Below are 23,599 nucleotides of genomic sequence, written 5' to 3'. Positions count from 1 at the left end.
GCGTGCTTGGCCGCGATAAGTGCTCCAAAGAGCAAAGCTCGTTGATTGATTTTGTATTGAAGGGAGGTTTGAGTCCTTGTGCCACTCTAGGTAAGACTTGGGCACAAATTGAGGGAAACGTGGGATAGACATGGCCTGTTAAATTCCTCGAAAGATGAAAGAACAGTATAGAACAGTGTTTCTCATTTCTCGAGACCACGAGGCTTTCCTGGAGCGTAAAACTGATTCAATTTTCAGTCGTGTTTTAACAGCTTGTCTTGTGAGCGCAAATTGCTTTTCCGCGACTGCTCTGCCGGGTGCCCGACGGACATTCCACGATCGACTTCGCACATTCCGCGATCTGGGAACACCGCTTCCAGCCCACCACTCTGATCGCAAATCGTGGCGAAATACCAGGAATGTTATTATTCGCCAACAATCCAAGAGTCAGGGTCTACAGTGAGCTAGCAGAAGGCTAATTAGACATAATTAGTCAGGGGAAACGGACCACAATATTAATCCCCGCACATTGTCCGGAGTCCGGTGAATGCGTGAATGGCCTACCATTGTGACCCCCATCCAAACCCGCATGGCAAAATACGGCCCTGGTTTCGGGCGGGATCGACCCGGCTCGCGTGGTTCCCTTTTTAGGTGTCCCTAAAGCGGAGAAATGTGTTCGTGAAGTGAAGAAACACCAATGACAGCATCGCATATCCGCGCGAGATCTCCAAAGTGTGTGATGATATCGCTGAATCTGTCTGCATAGCCGATCGCAGTCCTTCCGAACTAGTGCATGATCGACGCCATAACTGACCCACCCATAACCCCCGAGCGGTACACTAATGCAATGCAAGTTGGACCAGAGATAAATGTGCATGTAGGTGTCTAGAACGAGTTTAGATAGTGCAGACTAGGCGAGGGGTACATGGGCAAACAACCAATACTCCTTTTTCTGCCAGGGGAGAGGTTACATCCGTGTCAAACAATCAATCTAGAACCTACAACACATACTATTCCTCAGGGTCACCCCAGAACAATTATTGGCCGAACGCGATGAATGTGTCTCGGGGGTCTCGCTGTATGGTGTCCACTTCTGCGCCGTTATCCAATGCCCGAATCCACATGCATAGCTGGTGCCTATCTGTGAACGCAACCATATTGTTCTCATCACATTGTTCTCGGGCCAATGTGCCATTTCCCTCCATATAGCTTCATTTCCGGATGTATATATACATACTCTCTAGTATCCCAGTCATGTCGATCAGTACCACTCCTTTTCAACTCGTGTCGCTGGCTTCGTTTTCGAGCTAGCCTTGACACTGTCGATTATGCATTTCTTCAGTATGGTGCGGGGTCCCTTGGTGGCCCTGGCTGCGCTGTCTGGTACAGCTGCGGGAATGGGATTGGGTCATAGCATGACTCCGTTCACGCGGGATATAAAACTTTCAGCTGAGCTGGGTATTCACCCGGATATTTTGCTCGGCCAGCGCACCTCTGTGCACGCTGTTGCTAGCGCTTCCCTTGAGGAGACAATCCAGGCGGAATATGCTTCGGTATGTTGTAATTGCCCAGGCTGAGGACGTTCAGTAGTGTTGCGTTTGTTGCGATGTCCAAATCAGTACTAACATGCCACAGCTTCCCATCGATCATGGCAATCACTCCGTGGGATTCTACCAGAATCGGTACTGGGCTTCAACAAAGCATTACAAAGAAGGAGGACCTGTCTTTGTGTATGATGTCGGGGAGGCAGCAGCGGAAACCTCAGCCCAAACCCATCTGGGCAATTCGTCTTCTTTCTTCTATCAAATACTTGAAGAATTCGGTGGTGTTGGTATTGTCTGGGAACACAGGTTTGTCTGCTTTTGTCAAAAGATCACAAGATTGCACTGACACGGCGTAGATACTATGGCGATTCACTGCCATTCCCCGTCAACAAGGATACGCCACCGGAACACTTTCTATACCTGAACAACCACCAGGCTTTGGCGGACATTCCATACTTTGCGCAGAACTTCACTCGTGATAGCCTCAAGGATATTGACTTGACCTCGTACGCACAGCCTTGGGTCATGGTGGGAGGATCCTATGCCGGCATGCGTTCTGCCTTTACTCGCAACCAGTACCCCGACAGTATCTTTGCCTCTTATGCATCGTCCGCCCCGGTTCAGGCGAAAATCGACATGAGCATTTATTTCGAACAGGTATATGCTGGACTCGTTGCGTACGGATACTACAACTGCACTAAAGATATCAAAGCGGCATTAGAATACATCGATGGGCAGCTGTCCAAGAACAGAACCACAGCGGCGGCTGTCAAAAAGCTATTCTTTGGTGAGGGCGCCGAAGTCAACAGCAATGGGGATTTCACTGCAGCGCTCTCCAGCATCTTTAACTATTTCCAGTCATACGGCTTGGGTGGTGGAATTGCTGGTCTGTCGTCGTTCTGCGAACACATGGAGACCGACGAGGTGACGGGACATCCGGCGCCACCTGGAGGATTCGCTCGCTTCCGGGGTAAGGAGTATGCCGCCAAGCGGTATGCCTCATGGCCGGTTTTCACAGAACTGGTCAACTTCAACTTCGAGACCAACTGCAAGAAACTGGATCCAAGCAAGGACCTCTCCTGCATCTTGGCCGCTCCGTCAGTTGACCCAGACACCATCAGTTGGACATGGCAATACTGCGACGAATGGGGATACTTCCAGACCATCAACAAAGGTCCTCACACCCTTCTTTCCAAGTACCAGTCACTCGAGTACGTGCAGTTCGCGTGCAACCGACAGTTCCCGGAAGCCGTCAAGAAGGGCCTGCTGCCTAAACACCCCCGAGTGAATGAGATCAACGAAGAGACCGGCGGGTGGACAATTCGTCCGTCCAACGTGTACTGGAGTGGTGGACAGTTCGACCCGTGGCGCACACTCTCACCTCTCGCAACAGGAGCCCTCGCTCCGCAACATGTGGCGTTCACCACGGACATCCCGAAATGCAACGTGGAGACCGAGGAAGACACGCTGTTCGGGTACATCATGGAGAATGCCGAGCACTGTTTCGACTTTCGCACTTCATTTGAGCCGGGTAAGGTGTCCCGAGGCCACTTTCACAAGGCGTTGAAAGAGTGGTTGCCATGCTTCAAGCCTCAGGAGCACTAAGGCGGACGAATAGCGGCGAGCCAAGAGCGATCGGCAGGCGCCATTTCTCCATGTGAGCATAGCGCGAAGTATCTCGAATTGCAACTTTTCCTCTTTTATTCTGATCTGCGCCGATTCCCGAGATTCTCACGTGTGGTCTAACCGAGGTGGTTCGTGGGGTGACTTCATATCTTGTAGATGCAAATGGGATCACCGCGATTTCACATATTTAATTCTTCACATACTTGAATCAAAATCCCTATTTTCGGAGAATTGTTACAACTGTTGCAGTATGCTCAGCCCAGCCATCGCCTGGATCGGCGCATTGTATGCAGGCTTTGTGATCCTGCGCTACTTCGCACAGGTATACCACCACCATAAACAATCCAAAGCCTTAAACTGTGAACTCCCTCCAAATGGGCACTCCGCTTTCTTCGGGATCCCCGCATTCTTGCGCCTGAGCAAAGCTGTGCGCGAAAAGCGCTGGATCGATTACCTTACCGATCAGTTCACCGTGCATGGCGCCTACACCTTCCGTCAGCAATTTCTGACTCGCACATTGACAACAACCATCGAGCCTGAGAATATCAAGGCTGTTCTGGCGACACAATTCAAGGATTTCTGTCTCGGCACTCGACACCAGCAATTTGACCCGTTGTTGGGCGATGGCATTTTCACGCTGGACGGGGCGGGGTGGTCGCATGCTCGGGGATTATTGCGCCCGCAATTTACCAGGGACCAGGTAAGGACAAGCCCGGGAAACCTTGTCGGGGAACTAAAGACACGTTCCACCACTAACGGCGAAAAAGGTGGCTGATCTGTCCATGCTGGACGATCATATCTCGCACTTGATCGATTTAATCCCCAAAGACAGGAGCAGCTTCGATATCCAGCGTCTTTTCTTCTTGCTAACCTTGGACTCGGCAACCCACTTCCTTTTCGGCGAATCAGTGGGATGTATGCTCCCACCGTCAGAGACGACAGGTGTCTTGGAAAGGTCCGCAGTGGGGAGCGCACAAGGTTTCGCCGAGGCTTTCGGAACAGCACAGGACTACCTAGCAGCGCGCTCGCGCGCACAGGGCTTATATTGGCTTATTAATCCGAAGGAATTCCGCGAAGCAAACCGTCGCGTGCATGAAGTCGTCGATCATTATGTCAATGTCGCTTTGGAGTCGAAGCGGAATCCAGAGAAGAAGAATACCGATGGTCGATACATTTTCTTGGAGGCTTTGGCTGCTGAGACCGATGACCCGAAGATGCTGCGCGATAACATGTTGAATATTCTTCTGGCTGGTCGTGATACCACAGCTTCTTTGCTAAGCTCTACTTTCTTCTATCTTTCGCGTCATCCTAATGTGTGGAACCGGCTGCGTCGTGAGGTTATCGAGCACTTTGGAGATGCGAAGAGCTCCAAGGTAGAGATGACTCAGACTAAGCTGAAAGATATTCCATATTTGCGCTATGTCCTCAACGAAGGTGGGTAACTGATTTAGGTGTCAACTGGAACTGTCCATGGTAACTAATATATGTCCAGTTCTTCGCCTTCAACCACCCGTCCCGGTCAATTTCCGTGTCGCGACAAAGGATACCTCCATCCCAGTTGGTGGTGGGCCGGACCGACGATCTCCAGTCTATATCAAGAAAGGCGGCATGGTTGCCTACAACGTCTTTGCCATGCACCGCCGGACAGACCTTTGGGGCAAAGATGCCAAATCCTTCAGACCCGAGCGCTGGGAAGAGAATGCCAAACATGGCTGGGAGTATCTTCCTTTCAATGGCGGACCGCGTATTTGTCTTGGTCGTAAGTTAACTGACCCTTCCTTTTCTCCGCGGGAAATGCGGGATATGAGCGATTACTGGCGGTGGCTAACGTGGTTATTTAGAACAATATGCTCTCACAGAAGCAAGCTATACCGTTGTCCGTCTCATGCAACACTTTGATACACTTGAAAATGCGGATCCTCATCCTCGGCAGGAGCCTATTAAGTTGTCGAATCTTACTATGATGCATGATTTGGGCGTGCCTATTCGGTTGTATTCGTCGGATCGGATTTGACATTGGTGTTTTACTTGTCATGATTTTTGAACAATAGGCAGAATGAAAATGTTTAGTTTAATCCTGATAGCAAATATTGTATGCTGTGCAACTATATACGGTACCAGAGATGGTGGATATACTATGTACAAAAAGCTCTTCTAATAGAGCGTGGAAGGTGGCAGCTAGCGTGGTGGCATCGGAACCGTTATCACGCAGCAAATCCATAGCCCCCAAGCATGGCATATACAGGCCATGGCTCTACTTCAGATGATTCTTCAATCAAGTGTGTCAACTCCAATGCTTTGGGGATACACTGGCTTTTACCGATGCGTTCCAGCTGCTCCATAGCCCAGGCCTTTCGATATGAACTTTTCCATTTGGATCTCCCGACCACATATAGTGGAAAGAGCAAAGAGTAACAATTCAACGTGTGGGATGAATCCATATTCTTTCCGGAATCTGTACTCTGTTGAGACAATGCAGCCAAACGGGAGTCACCGGTTTGAGATAATGCATCTGTGTATTGGAGAATTGTGGCGCATATGTCATCAGCCATTGCTGCAATAATATCGACACTCAGGCCATGTAGACCATCTTCCGCGATAATTTTGTGTTCATGATCACTTTTGTCGTGTTGCAATAGGAACTCGTGGAGTAAAATGCGAGCCAGCCGTATTGTGTTCCACGCCTGTGTAACATGCCGATCTGAATAAATCTCTCTTCGAGGGAAAACATCTGCCGCTCCCTGGATCTCAGGTAGCCATTCCTTAGTCATGCTCTGAGACCATTCCATCAGCTTCAGATCAAGCCCCCAGGCCATGATAATGCACTCATCCAATGATACCGAAGAATTTGCAATTCTGCTTCGGAGAAAAGCATACTCTCCCATCAAGGCAGTCAGTTTCCATTTTGGATCAGTCCCTATATCCGCATGTCTCTCAAGGTGTGAGCGTACTTCGAGCAGCGCACTCGGGATAGCAGTGGCACTCGCCACAGACGAAATAGTACAATTGGTCACCAGTCGTACCAGCAGACGTAAAGACATAGGGTCTTTGAGATTTTCCAACCCCAAGGCCTGAACAAGAGCAAATGAGCCCTTGATGTGCCCCAACCAAAATTCCTTTCCCCCGGGGCCAGTATTGGTAAGTTTTTCAAACAGATCCAGGCACATGGAACTGGTAAGCATATAATGTTTGGCGTTTACAGTAGAAGACGGAAGCGCCTTATTCATTGTTCGAAGGGCGGTGGAATATTCCGAGCGGGCGCGACTTAAAAGTGACGACGACATACGCCGATGAGCTAGAAAGGCCAAGCACACCGCATCGAGACTGGCCGTCAAATAGGAGGGTATTGACCTTGGCATCTGGATGAGAAAATCCCATCCCCTTGATCTTGGTGATACATAGTGTGCGAAGAAGACATCCCTAGCTTGAAGCTCAATTGCGTATTGCAAGCTTTTCACGCACGGCGCAAGGAACTTGCGATGTATGGATTCTGTCTCGTCCTGGATGCGAAGTTCGGGCACATTGCGATATCCGGAACAGGGCTCATTTGCTCGCAAGCACGCCCCGCATGAACCGGGTCGGAGATCGCACTGTTCGGGGTTAGCTTTTGACTACTTAGAGGGGTCAGTGGTCTTACTCTCAACCTCCGAGAACGACATCGAAAGCAGGCCTTGGATGGTCGCCCGCGAAACACCATTGTGGTATGGAAGAAATATCGGAAATAAGTGACGTCTGGAGTATGGATACTTTGGGTCTGAAATCCGCTAAGCCTTACTAGGTAATCATTTCGACACTAGTGGGGCTAGACTGTGGGTATTCTCACACTTAATTGGACAATATTTAAAGTTGACCTTTCCCGATCTGGAAGCCACCTCGTCTGGCTTCATGTTGAACATCTCGGAATTAGCGAGTTCGGTGCTAAAGTCCGGCTTTGCGATACATATAAATTGTCAGGAGCGCTGTTCTTAAGGCTGTATAGTTATACAATATATACGTGTTTCGCAACCATGACTTTTCCATACAAGCATGTTCTCCTCATCGGAGCGACTTCAGGTATTGGTCGCGCTATGGCCGACCGACTTGCTGAGAGTGGTCTTAAAGTCACCGCTGTCGGTCGTCGACAGGAACGCCTAGATAAATTCGTCCGCATGCACGGCGAGGACAAGGCCAGCAGCGTGGCATTTGATCTTGCAGACATCAAAGCAATTCCCGGCTTTGTCGAGAGGTATAGATTCATCAAGCCTTGAACTGAAAACCTTGGTGCTGATCCGAAAAAAGTGTTACCAAGACTTTCCCGGACATTGACTGTGTCTTTTTTAATGCGGGTGTTCAGCATATTTATGACATGAGCGATCCCACCAAATTCGACCTCGATCAATTCCAAAATGAAGTTAGTCTCAACTTCAACAGCTTCGTGGCTCTTACGCATGCCATCTTGCCCTTCTTGACCAGCAAAAATACTCCGACCAGTTTGATTTTGTAAGTAATCGTTGCCGAGCATGAGGCATCGGTGTAGAAGCGATGGCTAATGCGGAACAGTACGGGCTCCAACCTTGCCATTGTGCCTGCTGTACCCATGCCTGCCTATTGCGCATCCAAGGCAGCGCTAAATGTTTTCGTGCTTTGCTTGCGGGAGCAGCTGTCCAAGACGAATGTGAAGGTCATTGAAATCTCACCGCCTTTAGTGCAGAGTAAGTCTATTTCTTGTCGTAATCTGTTCCAAGGGTCAAACTAATTAGATAATCAGCCGAGCTTCATGACTACATGGGAGAGGAGAAAGGGCGGGGCATGGGTATGCCTTTAGGTCAGTTCATCCATGTGACACATGAAGGACTGTTGGCTGGGAAGGATCAGATCGTTGTTGGTTCTGTGGGATCCGCGGAGGTGTTCAATGATATTCTTGACAAGAGACGATCTGCTTTTGATGAATTGGCGAAGATGATGAGGTCTAATTTCTGAATCACAACTGCAAGGCTATCAAGTGTCGGTGGCACCTAGATGAGCATCACCAATCACTTTCTTCCTTTCGAGAACCCGATAGCCAATAACAGCCTCATCAATTACAAGAAATACCGCTTGCAGAATAGCGTCAGAGACAGGAAGAGAATAGACGGAAGCAGACCGAAGAGCAAGGGAAGCAGAGAAGGGACCGCAATCGACGAATGACATTTGCAGAACCGCTACGCCTCTGCCACATTTTACTCGCTGATGTCGATATAATCAATGGTACACTTCGTTCTGAATTTTGCAGAGAGTAAAAGGAGAAAATGTCTTTTAATATAGAGACTGATTCTTAGAGAACCGTTAGGTTCTCCGGGGCAGACTATTTAACATAGGGGATTAGCGTTACGAAGAGCCAACGCTGACGTGTCGACACCTATATAGTGTCGATCCTCTGTGAGTGCGAGAAATCTGTGCATGGCTTCTGAGGATTCCGTTACAGGAGACTAGAAACACGTTATAAAGGCGGGAATATTATTCTAGTAGGGCTAGGCGGTACGCTTATTTTCTAACTTTATCGAGGATTCGGGATAGTCTAATACAATTAGGAGTAAGCTTTCTTAATAGGGTTTAGGCTTGGTTGCTCGATGTAACCGCCTGTTGTGCTTGACTGGCATCGCTGGCTGAGGAGGGTCAGGGACGTCACACTGATTATCCCCCAGAGTCCAGGTCTGCACTTGGACTTTTTGACCACTGTCAGTGGGTTCACATCTATGGTTTGTGATACTATAATGTTAATCAGGTCGTCGTTCCCGGAACACTGCAGCCGCAGGATATTGATGTTCCGGCTTAATGTCGGGCCGATATTGTGGCGGAAAGGCGTCGTTCTCATACTCAAGAAACGTTATTCACAACCCCGTACACGCCAATTTATATCCTCACTTAAGTCTCACGCGCGTGAGGTGGGTGAAATCTACCAGCAATAGAAGATTGAGGAGAAATACATCATTACGTGTGGACTAAAACCCCTCTCCCAGGGTCGATAAATCTTAAGTGCATTGCGAATGAAGATCATGCCCCGATCTGCTACGACACGGGTCTATAACTAAACCTGATTATGATTGGCCCATCACAGCAGCTCCAACTGAGGCCTCCACACGTGTCAGCCCTGGAGTCTCGGAGGTTGAACCGCAATTTCATCCTATCCGTCCGACCGCAATTTGACAAGCCTGCCATTGTGCGTAAGAGTGAGGTGAATCCAAGAAAATGGCATTGCGAAGCCCATTATTTTCGTTGCTCCTCATATTGTGCGTACTGCTCTTCAATCAACCCAATGGAGTGTCTGCAACCGCCAGCACCACTGCACGCCCCTACTCGGCTCGAATGGCCGACAGCATCATCTCGCGTGGACAGGCCATTCTCGAAAACCAAACCGATTCATCATCGCTTTTGCAGGTTGGAATTTTCCAGACTGCCATCATGGAACTAATAAAGTCGCCTTCGGGTCGTTACATGGAGCAAAACTGGAAAATCTACGTCAGCGCAAGCGCTGACAGTGTTGTTGACGTGGTTGATAATGCAACCAAAGATGCCAGGCTTCCTCTCGACCGCCTCTCCGTGGGTAGAGGACTGTTGTACCTGTACGTTCTTGATGCAACCACCCCTTCGGCCCGCATGGGTTTCCTGATCAAGTCAAAACGGGACCTTAGATACGACGAAACTGGGACCAGCACATACAAGAAGACACTTGCTGCTCTGCGTGCCTCGATTGATCTGCAGCCGCGAAATATATTCGGTAATCGTTCTGTTACCATCCATGGCCCTGTCCCTTCGTTTACTTCACCTATCCGTCGACTTCGCCAAGTTCTTGTTCTTTGCTGATACTAAGACAGGTGGACTGTGGTATTATACCTATCCAAATTGGAGCTATTTGGATGGAATGTTCTCACTGTTGTCATTCTACCCCTTGTATACCGCGAATATGGATATTGCCAACATGACCGAGGTCAACAATGACCTCTTCCATCAGATCGAACTCTTGTGGGAGCATTGTTATGATAATACGACGGGCCTTCTTTTCCATGGATATGATGCAACCAAGACCGCCTCCTGGGCCAACCCCACGACTGGCGCCAGTCTCATCGTCTGGGATCGTGCGCTCGGCTGGTTCATGATGGGATTGGTTGACCTTCTAGAGCTCCCGCTCATGGACTCCCGGGTGGCGACATGGCGTGCACGATTCGTTGACCTCGCCAACGCTGTCGTCCAAGCAGTGGATCCGGCGTCTGGCTGCTGGTGGCAAGTGATGTCCTCCCCTGGACGAACAGGCAACTACATTGAAGCTAGTGGGTCTGCCATGTTCACCTATGCCCTCTACAAGGGGGTGCGACTTGGCCTTCTGCAAGACAAAAACCCTCAAGAGCCCCCTCTGAGAACCCCATTGCCCATTTCCGGGCAAATTATACCAGCGTCGCCACTCGGGCCTATCGCACACTTGTGGACAGATTCGTCGTGGAGAATCAAGACGGCACCCTAAGCTACAACGGAACTGTGGGTGTGTGCAGCTTGAACTCCACCGCTAACTACGAGGTACGAACGAAAACGGGAAAACTCATTTGTGGTGGTACTTGCGCACTTTTGAGATGAAGGAAACTGACCACATGTGATTTTAGTACTATACCGAGCAACCACTCGTATACAATAGCGTATTGGGATCCGCAGCCTTTGTTCGCGCCAGCATGGAGCATGAATTGGAGCACGGAGTCCTCTACGAGCAGTAGACGCCAGTTGAGGGCTTGCTTTGGCTGATAGCCTGCAGCAAATTATGCAGGTCAACATCGGCCATTGTTCGTGTCTGATGTCCCCGAATATGAGTTTGAACGGTCTCTGGAAATCAGAGAAAACAGGTCGTTGATTGGTCTGAAATCGACGGGCTAGAAGGTGCTCATAACCTCTAGAGAACAAAACAAAGAAACACAGAATTATTATGTAATTTCGGAATGAATTTGTGTGGACGGAGAAGAAAAGTGAAGAGAGAGAGAGAAAGAGAAAAACAAACTATCTATCTCTACGATCCCATCCTGATCCCTGAACAAGATTTTGGTTGGGAATGTGGGATGCAGCACCTCGAACGAAGACGACGTCTTATCGTACAATTGGTTCATACAAGATTCTAAAAGGGTACTCGGCCGAGAATTGAGCCTTACTTCATATCTCTAGTCCCAAAGAAGTGCAATCGTCCATTTACACCGTTGCAAGTCGACCAGCCCTGATGTCCGCGTCACGACACATAGAACGAACGGAATCACCGTCATTCTTCCCCCTCAAGGCCTTGAACTTGGCACTGATCCACTCTTCGCAACGAAGCTGCCCATCCGGCACCGCGTCATGTAGCAAAGAGCACATAGGAGCCGTATTAGTCGGTCTCATCAGTAGAGCAAAGCTGTAGCGCTCGTTCATTCCCTGTCCCGGCATGGATGCCACCCGGTGGAGAACACTCTGCAAAGCCCCTTCCGTCCACATGCTCATTGCATCGCCCAGATTGACTATCGCGCAGTTCTCCTTGGGTATGACGTATTCCCACTCGTTGCCGTCCCGCGCACGCGTCTGTAATCCGGGACTGTCCGTGAACAAGAATGTCAGGGAACCCAGGTCGGTATGGGCAGCTTGGGGCACGCGAAGTGCATCGGGGGACGTGTTTTTCTCATATCGCAAGAGGCGAATAATGTCGTGTGAAGCGGTGGGATTGTGCAAGGTCTCCAGCGCGACTTCCTGTGGGAGCTCGAGAGCCTTTGATAAGGTTCGAAAAATCGATTGTGCTATCTCATGGCACCAGGAGGTAAGATCCCACAAAGTGACTATGTGTGAGTCGACGATACTCGGCCGAGGGAATTTGTCCGGTTGTTCGGCGATGATACTGCTGCATGGAAGCTGTTGTGACCGGTCATTATGATCCATGACTGATAGAATAGAGGCATCGCTAGCTTACGGCGTAGCTTTCAAATCCATCACTTTGACCTGGAATCCCCCCGACGTTGCGACCGATAGGCTTGTACCTAGTCAAAACCGGGGGTACACCTAGTCCTAACTAATATAAGCCCAAGTCACTATGCGTCATGACATTTCTAGTGTCCTATTTCGAGCAATTACTTGGTATTTCGTACATATCAATGGACAAACTTTACAACGTCAATCTAATTATTGTCTGTTCTCATTACTTGCGTAATATTCCCTGCTCTTTGAGAGTGGATACGAATCCGCTGCAAAGCGTTGAAATATGGGATATAGTAGGTATATTGTGGGAACCCAATTTTTATCTCCACAGCACTGGTCCTTTTGCGTCAATGGCGCATCGACATAAATATCTAGAAGACACAGCTCACCTTTTGAAAAGAGGCGGTGACTAGTGAACTTTTACTCCACAATGCATGCACAATCTAGGAGATACAGCTCACATTTCGAAAGAGGCGGCCACTTGGAATTTCTACGCTACGGAGTAATATGCATGCATACGGAGTATATGTACCACCCGTCCCTAAAATTATTACGCTATCTATGGCGTGTCCATATGTGACCTCTAGTAGGTAGCAGTCAAACAACGCAGGCACCTCTACCTTGGTGTCCAGCGGCCAGGGTTTCTTTCGCAGATTTTCCTATAAATTGACACCTTAATGCCTGAATTTCAGACTGCCCTCAGAGATCATTTTACAGTGTATTGCCACCCATTCGGCGCAGAATAACAAGGTCCCTTTTGGCATGGTATATAACTCACTGTTCCCGAGGTCCAGATCCCTACTACCAAACACAGAAGCTATATTTCATCAGACCAAAATTGGATGGGGCTTTGAGACGGTCATCGCAGCCAAGGCCTTTGATACGGAAGTGTGTATATATCTCGTGAGAAGGAGGACATTGGAGAGGTGGAGGTGCATCCACGCGCTCATTTTTGTATTCGATGCATTGCTAGCATTGGATTTTTCATTTGTACTGCGGGTTTTATGGGTTTGTGGCTTACATGTAATAGGCTGGTGCTTCCACTCTTTGAGAACCAGCCTCAATTTTGTACTGGAGTAGAATCAGGCGTACGGACACGAGTTCTTGCTTCATCTGAAAAGAAGCGCCTGCATAGCCATTACGATACTAGTTAGGCTCCAACAGGTTAATAGAACTTTGATTGATTGATTGATTGATTCATGATATAGCTTCAATAGTAGTGCGATATCCACCTACAGAGACCGCTCTCTACGCCTGAGCTGAACATGGGAGTGGTTGGTTGTGCTTTCTCCATTGATATCGACCCGTCTGCTATGTCAGACTGCCATCGTGCCATCCCCGCTTCAATATATATGTTGATAACAAAGTCATATACATTCTCACAACTCCCTAAAAGGCCAGATATTACCTAAAACTGATTAGGCTAAAAGGAAAGCCCCTATACATCATGGTCGTTGAGATATGAAGCTGTAATTTATTGCTTTCGCTATGATGTCTTGGGTTGGCCAACTCGCCTGGGTGGCCAGCTCACTTGTCTAATACGTTATTACCACGTGGTGACGTGAGAACGGAGGAATCGTATGGACTTGAAAATTGAAGTCACGTACACTGAATGTTATCAAAAAATTAAACGTATTCAGCGAAAGAAGATCTATCGTCAGCTCACTGCCCTGGAGAAGACCCATTATAAACCCCTAACCGTTGTAACGTGGTACTCTATCGGTTACCCAGAGTTCGCGAGGTGAGGTTTATCAACACCTTTACCACCCCCAACCGTTGTAACGTGGTATTCTATCGGTTACCCAGAGTTTGCGAGGTGAGGTTTATCAACACCTTTACCATCTTGAATTTCAGCGCACCGTGATACTTCAACTCCATCTGATGATTCTGACCAACTAATCACACATGGATCCCACCCCTCACCCGCATCGCTCCGTCCTCACTTCCTCCCATGCCCCGTTACTAACCCTAACAATAAGCAAGAGCCACACTAGATCATTTCACACTGGCAGACCAATTCGATATCGTGAATGTAGACTTCCCGCCAGTGAATGGCTCTGTCCCAAATTGCATGGCTGGAGCAAATGTAACTCATTAGTATATTCCACGTTTTGGGACCTTTGTATTTGGAGCCACATACTGATGAGGTTTTGAGAGCTGGTTGGGAATTGTTCATGTACAGCCAAGTAGTCAAAAAACCCTTTGATATCCCCGCTCCAAGATGTAATAGGGCTCGAAGCGACAAAGCTGTACGTCTTCTGCGAGCCATTGGCGCCATACCACAGCTCCCAGGTCTTGCCCTGAACAGTGGCCGTCGCAATTTTGGAACCTATGGGTTGAACATTGCCGTATCTAGCCAGCCTAAATGTTTGTTTTGGTTAGCAAACAACGACGAAGAGCCGAGACGGCCGCACATACCAGATCATGAGTTCATAGTCACCACTAGAGGTATCGTGGTTAATATCGGCCGCTGTGAAAAGGTCATAGGAGACGTCGGCACGGATATTGGTGTTGTCATAGCTCCATTTTACAGAAGTTGGAATGCTGCTGATATCGCTGATGTGCTGCTTCTTCAGGCCAATATAACCCGAGTTGGCGTAGCTCTTCACATTGTTCTCACCACCAGACCAGGCCCAAGTGGTGTACCACGAGATGCCTGAATTCGAGGCGGAGTTGACGTAAGTGCACTGAGAGCCAGTCCCAGAATACTTCCCCCAAAGATTATTGTTGACACTGTAGCTGCCGCTGGCAAAGTAACCATATTGATCACAAAGTGTCCTTTGCTGAGCAAATGCAGCCGTAGCTAGTGCAATAAACAAAGAAATGGTCTTCATGATGCAAAGCGAGCAAACAAATTGTACAGTTGTGTAAAAGAATTTGGACAAGCCTTCACACCCTTAGTGCGATGTTTTCAAAGACTTTATAGCTGTAGCAGCGGCCCAGCCAAGGTCAGACCCAAGCCCTCCTTTCCCATTCTGTCCAAAGGGCCGATTACCAAGGGTAAAGAGCGAGAATATTGGCTATAGGATCGACACGTTTTACGTTGAGTGGTTCAGAGTTTAGGCAATAAGGCTGTTCGTGAGATCAACACGGCGGTAATGAAACTTGGAGAAGCGTCGCTATACAATGAAGCTGGGAAAATATGACCGAGCGCTGTATGCTCACTGGAATTACAAAAGTATGGAGCCAAATCATGGTGATGCTCTCGAACCTGGAAGTGTCTTTCTAAGATCTTTTGACTCGAAAGTCCGCCTGCCAGATTTACGCCGGGGCTTGAGGCACTGATCTCTTTATTCTGTGACACTTGGGGGTTCCGACATATTTCCGACAATCAATCTGGCAATCTAAATGGGAGTCGATTTGTTATTATTTCCCTGAAGCGGTGAAACACCTGGATTCAAGCATGTGCCAGATGGAAGTTCGCTCCGGCAAGTCACCAAAGGTTATGGTAATCGCTTAGGGGGCTGCGCATCCCCCATAATACTCAGCATATATCTGCGGATACATTACCACTTAACGCTGACATGGAATTAACTTTATACTAATCCAAATTCATACCTTTCGTCCATACCGACCAAGCAGCCAGCTGTTTTAGCAGAGCGGTGGGGCTCTCTGAGGGGTCAACTCGGTCAATTCCCTGGGCCCTACTGCAGCAGTAGTCTTCGCTGGTGTCTCTGGTGCTGGGGTCTCATCCCAGTTACCCTTCGTACAACCCTTCGCTCTTTGTGCATTTCTGCTTGGGTTTTACATCGATATTTTCGTCTGTTCCGAGCCTCGATAGCAAGCAACATCCTTTCTTCTTGGTTGTCCCCGTATGGCCAGGGACAGTGTGTTTCGTTGGCATGTCTACGTAATCGAATTGCTAGGGTAAATGGGAGCACCTCCAGCGTTCCAAGATTGATACGGACTAGGGCTAACTCACCAACTATCGCTCACGACTCCTTTGTCCAGACCAAGTTAAAAAAGCTGATCTTATGAGCCAAGGGTTCCGGATTAAATTTTAGGATTAGAGCTCTGATTAGGAGGGGGAGGATAAGAATTGGATAGGACGCAAATATCTGCAGAGAGAAGCATGGACGGCGCATCAACTAGACACAGGCAACGCCCTTGTCGAGTTGGTCCTTTAGGGTAGACGAAGGGGATATCAGATGACATTGGGTTTCCATACTATGTTGGGCAAGGGAAGCAAGCCGTAGAGTTAAAGACTCGGAATACCAACACCGGAGGGATAAATTACGACGAGCTTTTTCTGCACTAGTTTCTTATTTCTGGAAGTTAATGTTGAGTTAGCCCGCGGCCCACCCCAACGCTCCACGTAGCCGGACTTGAAACCGGGGCGGGCCGCCCGTACTGATGTCTACCAACAGATGATATAGCCTGTTTAGGCAGACATCTAGATCGAGAATAAATTTGGCTTTAGCATGAAACCTTCGCCGAGGGAAAAGGAGGAAAATGTGAGAGAAGCCGGATTGGAAAGTAGTGGCATTGAATTGTTGTATTTTCTCTACTTCTGCCAAAATACCGTCTTTATGTGTTCGATCGCAGTGGCTGCACTATAGAAATTGCTTTCAAATGCGCCTATTCACGTCTCATTTGCGATGGTGAAAGCCGTAAGTGGAAGACTCGGCGATCAAGCAAACCGTATATAGGCACTCATCAGACGGCTGTAGATGTTGCCAGGGATGCTTTGCATAACGACAGCTTGACCGCAACCTACAAACACCGAGAAAATGAGAGCGCATGTGCGGAGAATGCTTTCATGATCCCCGATCCGTGCCTAGAAATATTAGATGATGGTTTAGCCAGAAGAGATTGAGTCTAGTACTTGGGTGTGCTTCTTCAAGTACCTCTACATTTCTTGAACAGCAGACTGGAAGCCATCTTTAGGATAAATGACATGCTGCCGACGATCCTATCCCATTAAAGCCATTAACACTCATCAGCTTCTCCCGGCCAAGGGTGCTTCTCCCACGACGGAACCACTAGTCGAAGGAATTACCAAATTTACGCAGTCCATGACCCTGTACACCAGAGTTGACCGGCTGCATGAATTGAGCTCACCGGAGGAAGCTCTCTTTCGACCTGAAACGCAGGAGCCTGTTCTAACACGGGATTATAGCCTAGAAGCCGTTTGTTTAGGTTGGTGGGCCGATTCACTGAGGCAAAGGGAATTGAGTATGAAGCACCCAAGGAGTGGAGTAATATGAGCCCTGTTCGGGAGTTGTCAGTGTTTAGACTACCGATTGACTTACCCAATTAGGAAGTTCGTCCGGCCCACGTAGTAGTCTAATCGGGCCGTTTTGAAAAACAGGGTCCAGAACATGCGCAGGGTGTTTATGCTTCAGGGGATTCCAATCTGATATAGCTCAGGCTAGGCTTTCAATTTGGATGCAGATCTTAAATGCATATAATCTTATTTCTATCACCTAAAGGAATTGGCTAGCAATACCACCTCCTACCTTCCTGTCTAATCCGTTGCCGATCATGATCCCCCTGAGTAGTGTCTATTGAATATACGCTGCAGAAAAAAGAGTGGCCAGAGGTACACAGCGACGTTTTCCCCCCGCATGGGAACTATAACATTAGCCTGGAATCGGCCTTATCACTATAACTAGGGCTAAGGGCTGTAGACTAAGCCTCTAGCCATTTTATTCTTCTTGTTGGTGGAATTTACGGAACTACATTAATATCTTTATAATTAGGAAAGACGTTTCCAATAAGTCTAACGAAGTGGTATTGATTCCCTTGAAGACAACATTCTTCAACGAAAATAACAAGTGCTTCCCTAGAACCCTGGTTTATTCCTGCTCTTACAACTCGGATCTTCAATATCAACTGGACACTTCAATCTGAAGTGTAGCCTACTCAGTAGCAGACTTCGCATTCACAGATAGAGATCAAGAGTATCGCAATTAAAGTGCATTTGCGATAGCGTTGTATGCAGCCTTGGGATTATAGCCCCCGTCGAATAGCAACGGGCTGGAGCTAGAGCGCCACGAATCCTGACAAAGCATCTGGTATTAATATATAGTCCTTTTTGCCACGATGAAAATGGGCACTTACCGGATCAGCGACTCCCCAGACCGTGATTCCGACACACTTTGGCTGGTTCAGGCAAGCTTTGACAACCTATATTGATAGATGTTAAGTGGAAAACCAATTAAACTAGTCATGGCATCATGAAAACTCACATTTACATAGTCTGTAGAGCTGGCGCCAGCAATATCAAGCTCAGTGACAGCAATCTCCTTCGTTCCTGCACTGGCTAGGGCGTTCAGAGCTGTGAAAGGCTGTGAGCTAATCTTCGGTTGACAGAGAGCAAGGGAGTACTTATCCAGAAATCGCTGCACCGCCACCGGCGCCTAAGTGAGTCTGAGAGCCTTGAAGGGAATGAGTCATCATATACGGTGAAATGCAATAGCAAATGTCTTACCAATTCCGTCGATCGGGATACCGGCAGCAATCCATTTCTTGACATGGCTGACCATACCGTTCAATTTAGGATAGGAGGCCGAATCCAGGCTTGGTAAGATCAGAACATATGCAAAATTAAAAGAGGATGGGTAATAACTCACTTATAGTCGTTTATGTAGAGCTTTGCATTTGGGTCTGTAGCACGAGCTGTTTCGAAAGCGATTCGTACAAAGTCTTCACCGAGGACATTGTAGAAGACGCTGTTACGTAGCGAGCCATCTTCGTTGAAAATTTCGTTCACGACATCCTTAGATCGGTTAATAATGTGGCTTTGCAGGACTGAGGCTATAGATTTCACGTACCCAGGCGTAGATCTTACCCTTGTAACGATTCATCACCGTTGTAATGTGGTTCTTCATGACATTGATTAGAGTCGTTTTGTCTTTGATGGAAGAGACCCAAGATGGGAGCTGGGAATGCCACACTTCGCGAGTTTAGCCTCTTATATTGTAATATGCCTGAATCCTAGAGACTCGAGAACTTACCGAGAGTATGGCCACGAATCAGCTTCCCATTTGACTGAGCAAAGTTGACCTATAATCTATAAGAACCACGCAAAAGAGCAAAAGGGTTGGGTACGTACCAGATAGTCCGATCCCGTGAAAGAGAATTGCCCTCGGTTTGCTGTTTCACAAGTCAGCTTCTCATATTCTAGTGACCACGTAGATATTGATACTTACGCTCAGTAGCATCCCACTTCATACTGTTCTCCGGAGTGAGTTGACCAAAATCGGCCTTGATGATTGCCGGGGTTTTTGCGTTTTTGTTCAAAGAGTACTGATCCCCAATACTTCCGAGATATTTCTTCCCGTGGGCCTTGAACTTGGCATCGATGCTCACAGAGGCCTGTCGGGGTTCAACAGGTTCGCAAAGCACTTGGCCAGCGAAAAGGATAGCCAGAGCAGCTGCCTTGATTTGAACCATCTTGGGAAACATGTTATTTCTTCGAGTCGATGAATGGAAATGAGAATGACAGAAGAAAAGATTGTCTGGAAGGAATGGAGGCAATATTTATACAATGCAGGAGCCAACGTGTCTTGGAGGAAAATGTTCAGAGTTATCTGCTAGATGGCTAAATGAAGATGTTTCCCCGATAGAAACGATCTGCATCATCTATCTCTTTTACTAATGGGGAACGGATATTGCATGTTTTATTCAGGGTCCTAGTAATTGACTCAGAGGAAATAATATTAAATCATTTGTTTTTTTTTTTTTTTTTTTCTTTTTTCCCTTGTTTTTTGCCTAAATATTTGCGTAGAGGACTTTAGCCTAGATGCTGATCTTTGAATACTATCAAACCGCTAAGCTCTTTTTGGGCCGGCAGGCCCACTGCAAGTTCTAGCCCCGAAATATAAAAATAAATGGAAGGACCTTAAGCCTTGGCTTGTGTTGAAGGGGGGACATTGCGGTCAGTGGAAACGAAAAAAGGGTCCTCCCGTGTGGGGAAGACGAGGATCCTACGTTGAAGGTCGTCCTAACCAATTACCTTCAACTTCGCCAACTTAGACTTGCCTTAGTTTCAAAAATGTTCAATTAATTTCCAACCTCCTCCGCTAAAACCGCCGAGGAACCTCCGAGCGGGATCATTTCCGACATTCTTCAAGAAACTTTCCACAATGCACAACCCAACCCGAACAGAAAAGATAACAACAACCTAACAGAAAACGATTGAAGATTAGTGTGTCTTATACTGAAACAATCATATGATAATAATGTCTCAGTACAAGATAAATCTCTTCAGCGTTACCATCGACACCCACGTCATAATCCCCTTCATGCATTTATCCAGCCTCAGGAGGCAGTTCCACAACTGCACATTCTACAAGATTATATTATAGCCTGAAGACAGAATTTGAATGGTTAAGTTGGTGCGGATTGCTCCTTTTCGAGAAAGGCATTAGTCCGGTGGACGAAAGTTTCTGGCTAATGTAGCTCATCCTAGACCATATCTCTGAGGCAGCAAATAAAGAAAGCACCTACCACGCGTGATTTTTTTCTAACTGAAACATCGCGGGGCTGGCTTGCGAAAAAGACTGATTCAATTACTTTCTCCGACTAAACAATTCAACCTTTAAGCCGTACTTGGATCATTTAAATAAGGTCATCTCCTACCCAGGTGCTTTAGCTTTCTGCTTGAAGTCATTCAACCATCTTTCAACCATACAAACCATCGCTGACTAGAACCTTATCGACAATGAGGTTCTTCAAGGCGAAGTCCGGCCTGTCGTCATCCGTCATGTTTTTGCTTGCATCAGTGCCAGTTGCCATTGCTGATTGTGCGCTCCCGTCGAGTTATAGTTGGACCTCAACTGGCGCTCTCGCGAACCCTAAGTCTGGATGGACGGCAATCAAGGACTTTACAAACGTGGTCTTCAACAACAAGCATATCGTCTATGCATCAACTTCCGACGGAAGTGGAAAGTACGGTTCGATGAGTTTCGGCGCCTTTTCGGATTGGTCTGGTATGTCATCTGCCAGCCAAAATGGAATGAGCTTTACAGCCGTTGCGCCCACTTTGTTCTACTTCCAACCGAAGAATATCTGGGTCCTAGCCTATCAATGGGGCTCGAGCACCTTTACCTATCGAACATCAAGTGATCCTACTAGTGGTAGATGGTCATCGGAGCAAGCCCTTTTCTCTGGAAAGATCACCGGCTCAAGTACTGGCGCTATTGATCAGACCCTTATCGGTGACTCTACACATATGTACCTTTTCTTTGCGGGAGACAATGGCAAGATCTATCGCTCCAGTATGCCTATCGGCAATTTCCCAGGAAATTTCGGAACAAGTTCAGAGGTGGTGCTAAGTGACACTCAGAACAACCTATTTGAGGCAGTTCAAGTGTACACCGTTAAAGGCCAAAATAAGTACCTCATGATCGTCGAGGCAATTGGATCACAAGGGCGGTATTTCCGCTCATTCACCGCTAGTAGTCTCGGCGGCTCGTGGACACCGCAGGCAACAAGCGAGAGCAAGCCGTTCGCCGGAAAGGCTAACAGTGGTGCAAGCTGGACCAACGACATCAGTCATGGCGATTTAGTTCGCACCAACCCTGACCAAACAATGACCATCGATCCATGCAATCTGCAATTCCTCTATCAGGGGCGAAACCCGAACGCCGGTGGCCAGTACAATACCCTACCGTGGAGGCCGGGGATGCTCACTCTGAAGAAATAAAGGGTTTTGGTATCGGGGACAGAGCTGTGACGACGGACTTGTGAGAATTATGGGAGGATGACCATGTGGTGATGTACATGTGAGGAGGGAGAGGGCTCATGTCTGAGATTGGGGGTCGGATGAAGATGAAATACCCTGGACCGGTATTATTACTACTCGCTGGCACATTTGTATGTAGATAGACACTCTATCATTTGATAGTCGTCTACACAGGTCTTGTGGAACGATGGGAGGGCACAAATAGAGCCGCCTATTTACAAACAAAAGAAATCTCCGGCCGTCTGGATACTCATCGCACGTGAACATTATCCAGCTCTCTGTAATATAAGTTACAGAAGATCGAGGATCAGAACTATAGCGGGGAGTATCGAGATTGCTTCAATATGAGCTCTCATCGATAGACGGAATTCTCAAATTTCGAAGGACAAATGCCTTGTTGATAAAGTTACATGGTTTTTCAGTGCATCAATCTTGTTCCGGCTAAAAGGTTCTCTACTCAAGGCATAAGCGTGGATCTCTTCCATCAGACATAGAACTCGAGATAGTGTGAACTTTGTATGGCCCTCCATTGATTTGCCCCGAGCTGGTAATGGCCGAGTTCAGTCCGTGGTCGAAGTTGGACACGCATTGAACCGCGCAGACAAGTCTAAGGAAAGTGAAAACCAAGGCCGCTATTAAGAATAGCAATATCTTATCTATTCCAGTTTTTTTTCACTCGTATTCCATTCCCGCACGCAACAATGATTCGGCAAAGAAAATGAACGATACGTGCAGGATAGCAAGGCTATTACGAGAGAAAGAATTTTATCAGCAAGAGCAGATAACAATGATGAATGTGGTTATGAGCTACTCCCAATGATACCCGTCATCGCCCACTTTTCTCGGCTCGACCGAACCAAATACCGAGAAGAAGGACTAGTAAAATCGCTGGGATTAAAACCATTGTGCGAGAGTATACTACTGCCTCGAAGCGAACGTCGGCCAGGTTATACTGAACAATGAATCCAACAGAGAAAAGAAAATAAATGTGGTTTAAGCGAGGAGAATCTAAAATATATTAGCCAACGCCTCGCCTCGCAGTAAAACCTTGGAAGCGTTAGAGCGGATAACTTACCTCATACGCAGTCTCCATGAAGACGCCTATCCATAGCTCACTTATACTCTTTGTGTATTTGTAGGCGATGAATCATAGCACTGTGTGCATATTTATGACCCCTGGTTGTTACAAGCCTCATATTGCCGCCAATTTATGAGGCGGTGGGTAAGATGGTAACGCCATTGTCACGATGGTATGGCCTTGATATCTCAACTTCTCTGCTATTCTTCACATACGTACACTGTAGTAACACCTTGAGTGGTTGAGCATTTCCACTGGACGACTGCGCCTCGCAACACAGAAAAGCTGTGCATTAGTGCAGTACGCTCGCTTCAACCCTGACTCACACCGTGGTGCCACTAGCAGGTGCCATAGCAACGTATTGAGCCTCAACGCGTCCGCGCTAAGTATCTTCCTCAACCCAGCATTTATTTTATTTTATTTTAATTTTTTTTTTTTTCATCTAAGGGCATGTTTATTACGGCAGAGTGGAATGTGTCGTCTGGTTCTGAGTCCAGCCCAAAAGGTTCTGTTTTTGTCGCCGTTGAAGATGTTCGAGACTTCAATACAGGAAACTTCCTTCCGCTCTCAGTCGAGGAGGTCGCCAGAACCAGGGAATGGCTCCAGCTAACTCCGTATGGCCTGGAGAGGAGCGAATATTGCAGACACCGCGCTTCATATCTGGCCGGAACCGGACAGTGGCTCACGTCAACAACCGTCTATCGACAGTGGCACCAAGGTGCCGACAATGGCATTCTCTGTATCAAA

At 47.7% G+C, this 23,599-nt stretch overlaps 10 protein-coding genes across 10 annotated transcripts; 6 read left to right on the top strand and 4 right to left on the bottom strand.

Annotated features, from left to right (window-relative positions):
• Window positions 1–1,322: 1,322 nt before the first annotated feature.
• N7446_010180 (putative serine peptidase, family S28) lies at window positions 1,323–3,128 on the top strand (the record flags this gene model as incomplete). Its single annotated transcript, XM_058518924.1, has 3 exons — window positions 1,323–1,532; window positions 1,615–1,829; window positions 1,880–3,128. The coding sequence occupies 3 exons, from the start codon at window positions 1,323–1,325 to the stop codon at window positions 3,126–3,128; spliced, it is 1,674 nt and encodes a 557-aa protein (XP_058369712.1).
• Window positions 3,129–3,399: 271 nt separating this feature from the next.
• N7446_010179 (cytochrome P450) lies at window positions 3,400–5,163 on the top strand (the record flags this gene model as incomplete). Its single annotated transcript, XM_058518923.1, has 4 exons — window positions 3,400–3,849; window positions 3,917–4,583; window positions 4,642–4,908; window positions 4,991–5,163. The coding sequence occupies 4 exons, from the start codon at window positions 3,400–3,402 to the stop codon at window positions 5,161–5,163; spliced, it is 1,557 nt and encodes a 518-aa protein (XP_058369711.1).
• Window positions 5,164–5,353: 190 nt separating this feature from the next.
• N7446_010178 (uncharacterized protein) lies at window positions 5,354–6,376 on the bottom strand (the record flags this gene model as incomplete). Its single annotated transcript, XM_058518922.1, has 1 exon — window positions 5,354–6,376. The coding sequence occupies one exon, from the start codon at window positions 6,374–6,376 to the stop codon at window positions 5,354–5,356; it is 1,023 nt and encodes a 340-aa protein (XP_058369710.1).
• Window positions 6,377–7,156: 780 nt separating this feature from the next.
• N7446_010177 (oxidoreductase, short-chain dehydrogenase/reductase family) lies at window positions 7,157–8,108 on the top strand (the record flags this gene model as incomplete). Its single annotated transcript, XM_058518921.1, has 4 exons — window positions 7,157–7,374; window positions 7,428–7,628; window positions 7,689–7,840; window positions 7,897–8,108. 4 exons carry the CDS (start codon window positions 7,157–7,159, stop codon window positions 8,106–8,108), a joined length of 783 nt encoding a protein of 260 aa, XP_058369709.1.
• A 1,365-nt stretch (window positions 8,109–9,473) lies between these two features.
• On the top strand, window positions 9,474–9,971 carry N7446_010176 (uncharacterized protein; the record flags this gene model as incomplete). Its single annotated transcript, XM_058518920.1, has 1 exon — window positions 9,474–9,971. The coding sequence occupies one exon, from the start codon at window positions 9,474–9,476 to the stop codon at window positions 9,969–9,971; it is 498 nt and encodes a 165-aa protein (XP_058369708.1).
• A 115-nt stretch (window positions 9,972–10,086) lies between these two features.
• Window positions 10,087–10,870, top strand: N7446_010175 (uncharacterized protein; the record flags this gene model as incomplete). Its single annotated transcript, XM_058518919.1, has 3 exons — window positions 10,087–10,473; window positions 10,524–10,679; window positions 10,763–10,870. The coding sequence occupies 3 exons, from the start codon at window positions 10,087–10,089 to the stop codon at window positions 10,868–10,870; spliced, it is 651 nt and encodes a 216-aa protein (XP_058369707.1).
• Window positions 10,871–11,333: 463 nt separating this feature from the next.
• On the bottom strand, window positions 11,334–12,047 carry N7446_010174 (uncharacterized protein; the record flags this gene model as incomplete). The annotated part of the gene is made up of 1 exon (XM_058518918.1): window positions 11,334–12,047. One exon carries the CDS (start codon window positions 12,045–12,047, stop codon window positions 11,334–11,336), a length of 714 nt encoding a protein of 237 aa, XP_058369706.1.
• A 2,031-nt stretch (window positions 12,048–14,078) lies between these two features.
• Window positions 14,079–14,917, bottom strand: N7446_010173 (glycoside hydrolase family 12 protein; the record flags this gene model as incomplete). Its single annotated transcript, XM_058518917.1, has 3 exons — window positions 14,079–14,158; window positions 14,224–14,444; window positions 14,502–14,917. 3 exons carry the CDS (start codon window positions 14,915–14,917, stop codon window positions 14,079–14,081), a joined length of 717 nt encoding a protein of 238 aa, XP_058369705.1.
• Window positions 14,918–17,995: 3,078 nt separating this feature from the next.
• Window positions 17,996–19,493, bottom strand: N7446_010172 (endo-1,4-beta-xylanase; the record flags this gene model as incomplete). Its single annotated transcript, XM_058518916.1, has 9 exons — window positions 17,996–18,085; window positions 18,147–18,212; window positions 18,275–18,363; window positions 18,517–18,605; window positions 18,659–18,804; window positions 18,860–18,981; window positions 19,043–19,091; window positions 19,141–19,181; window positions 19,238–19,493. The coding sequence occupies 9 exons, from the start codon at window positions 19,491–19,493 to the stop codon at window positions 17,996–17,998; spliced, it is 948 nt and encodes a 315-aa protein (XP_058369704.1).
• A 1,258-nt stretch (window positions 19,494–20,751) lies between these two features.
• Window positions 20,752–21,735, top strand: N7446_010171 (uncharacterized protein; the record flags this gene model as incomplete). The annotated part of the gene is made up of 1 exon (XM_058518915.1): window positions 20,752–21,735. One exon carries the CDS (start codon window positions 20,752–20,754, stop codon window positions 21,733–21,735), a length of 984 nt encoding a protein of 327 aa, XP_058369703.1.
• Between the last annotated feature and the right edge of the window lie 1,864 nt (window positions 21,736–23,599).

This window comes from Penicillium canescens (genome assembly GCF_028828765.1).
Source record: "Penicillium canescens strain IBT 15451 chromosome Unknown utg000006l_segment0_segment0, whole genome shotgun sequence".
In the NCBI taxonomy this organism is placed as follows: Eukaryota; Fungi; Ascomycota; class Eurotiomycetes; order Eurotiales; family Aspergillaceae; genus Penicillium; species Penicillium canescens.
The sequence above is the reverse complement of the archived record's forward strand: the minus strand, read 5'-3'. Positions and strand labels throughout refer to the sequence as shown.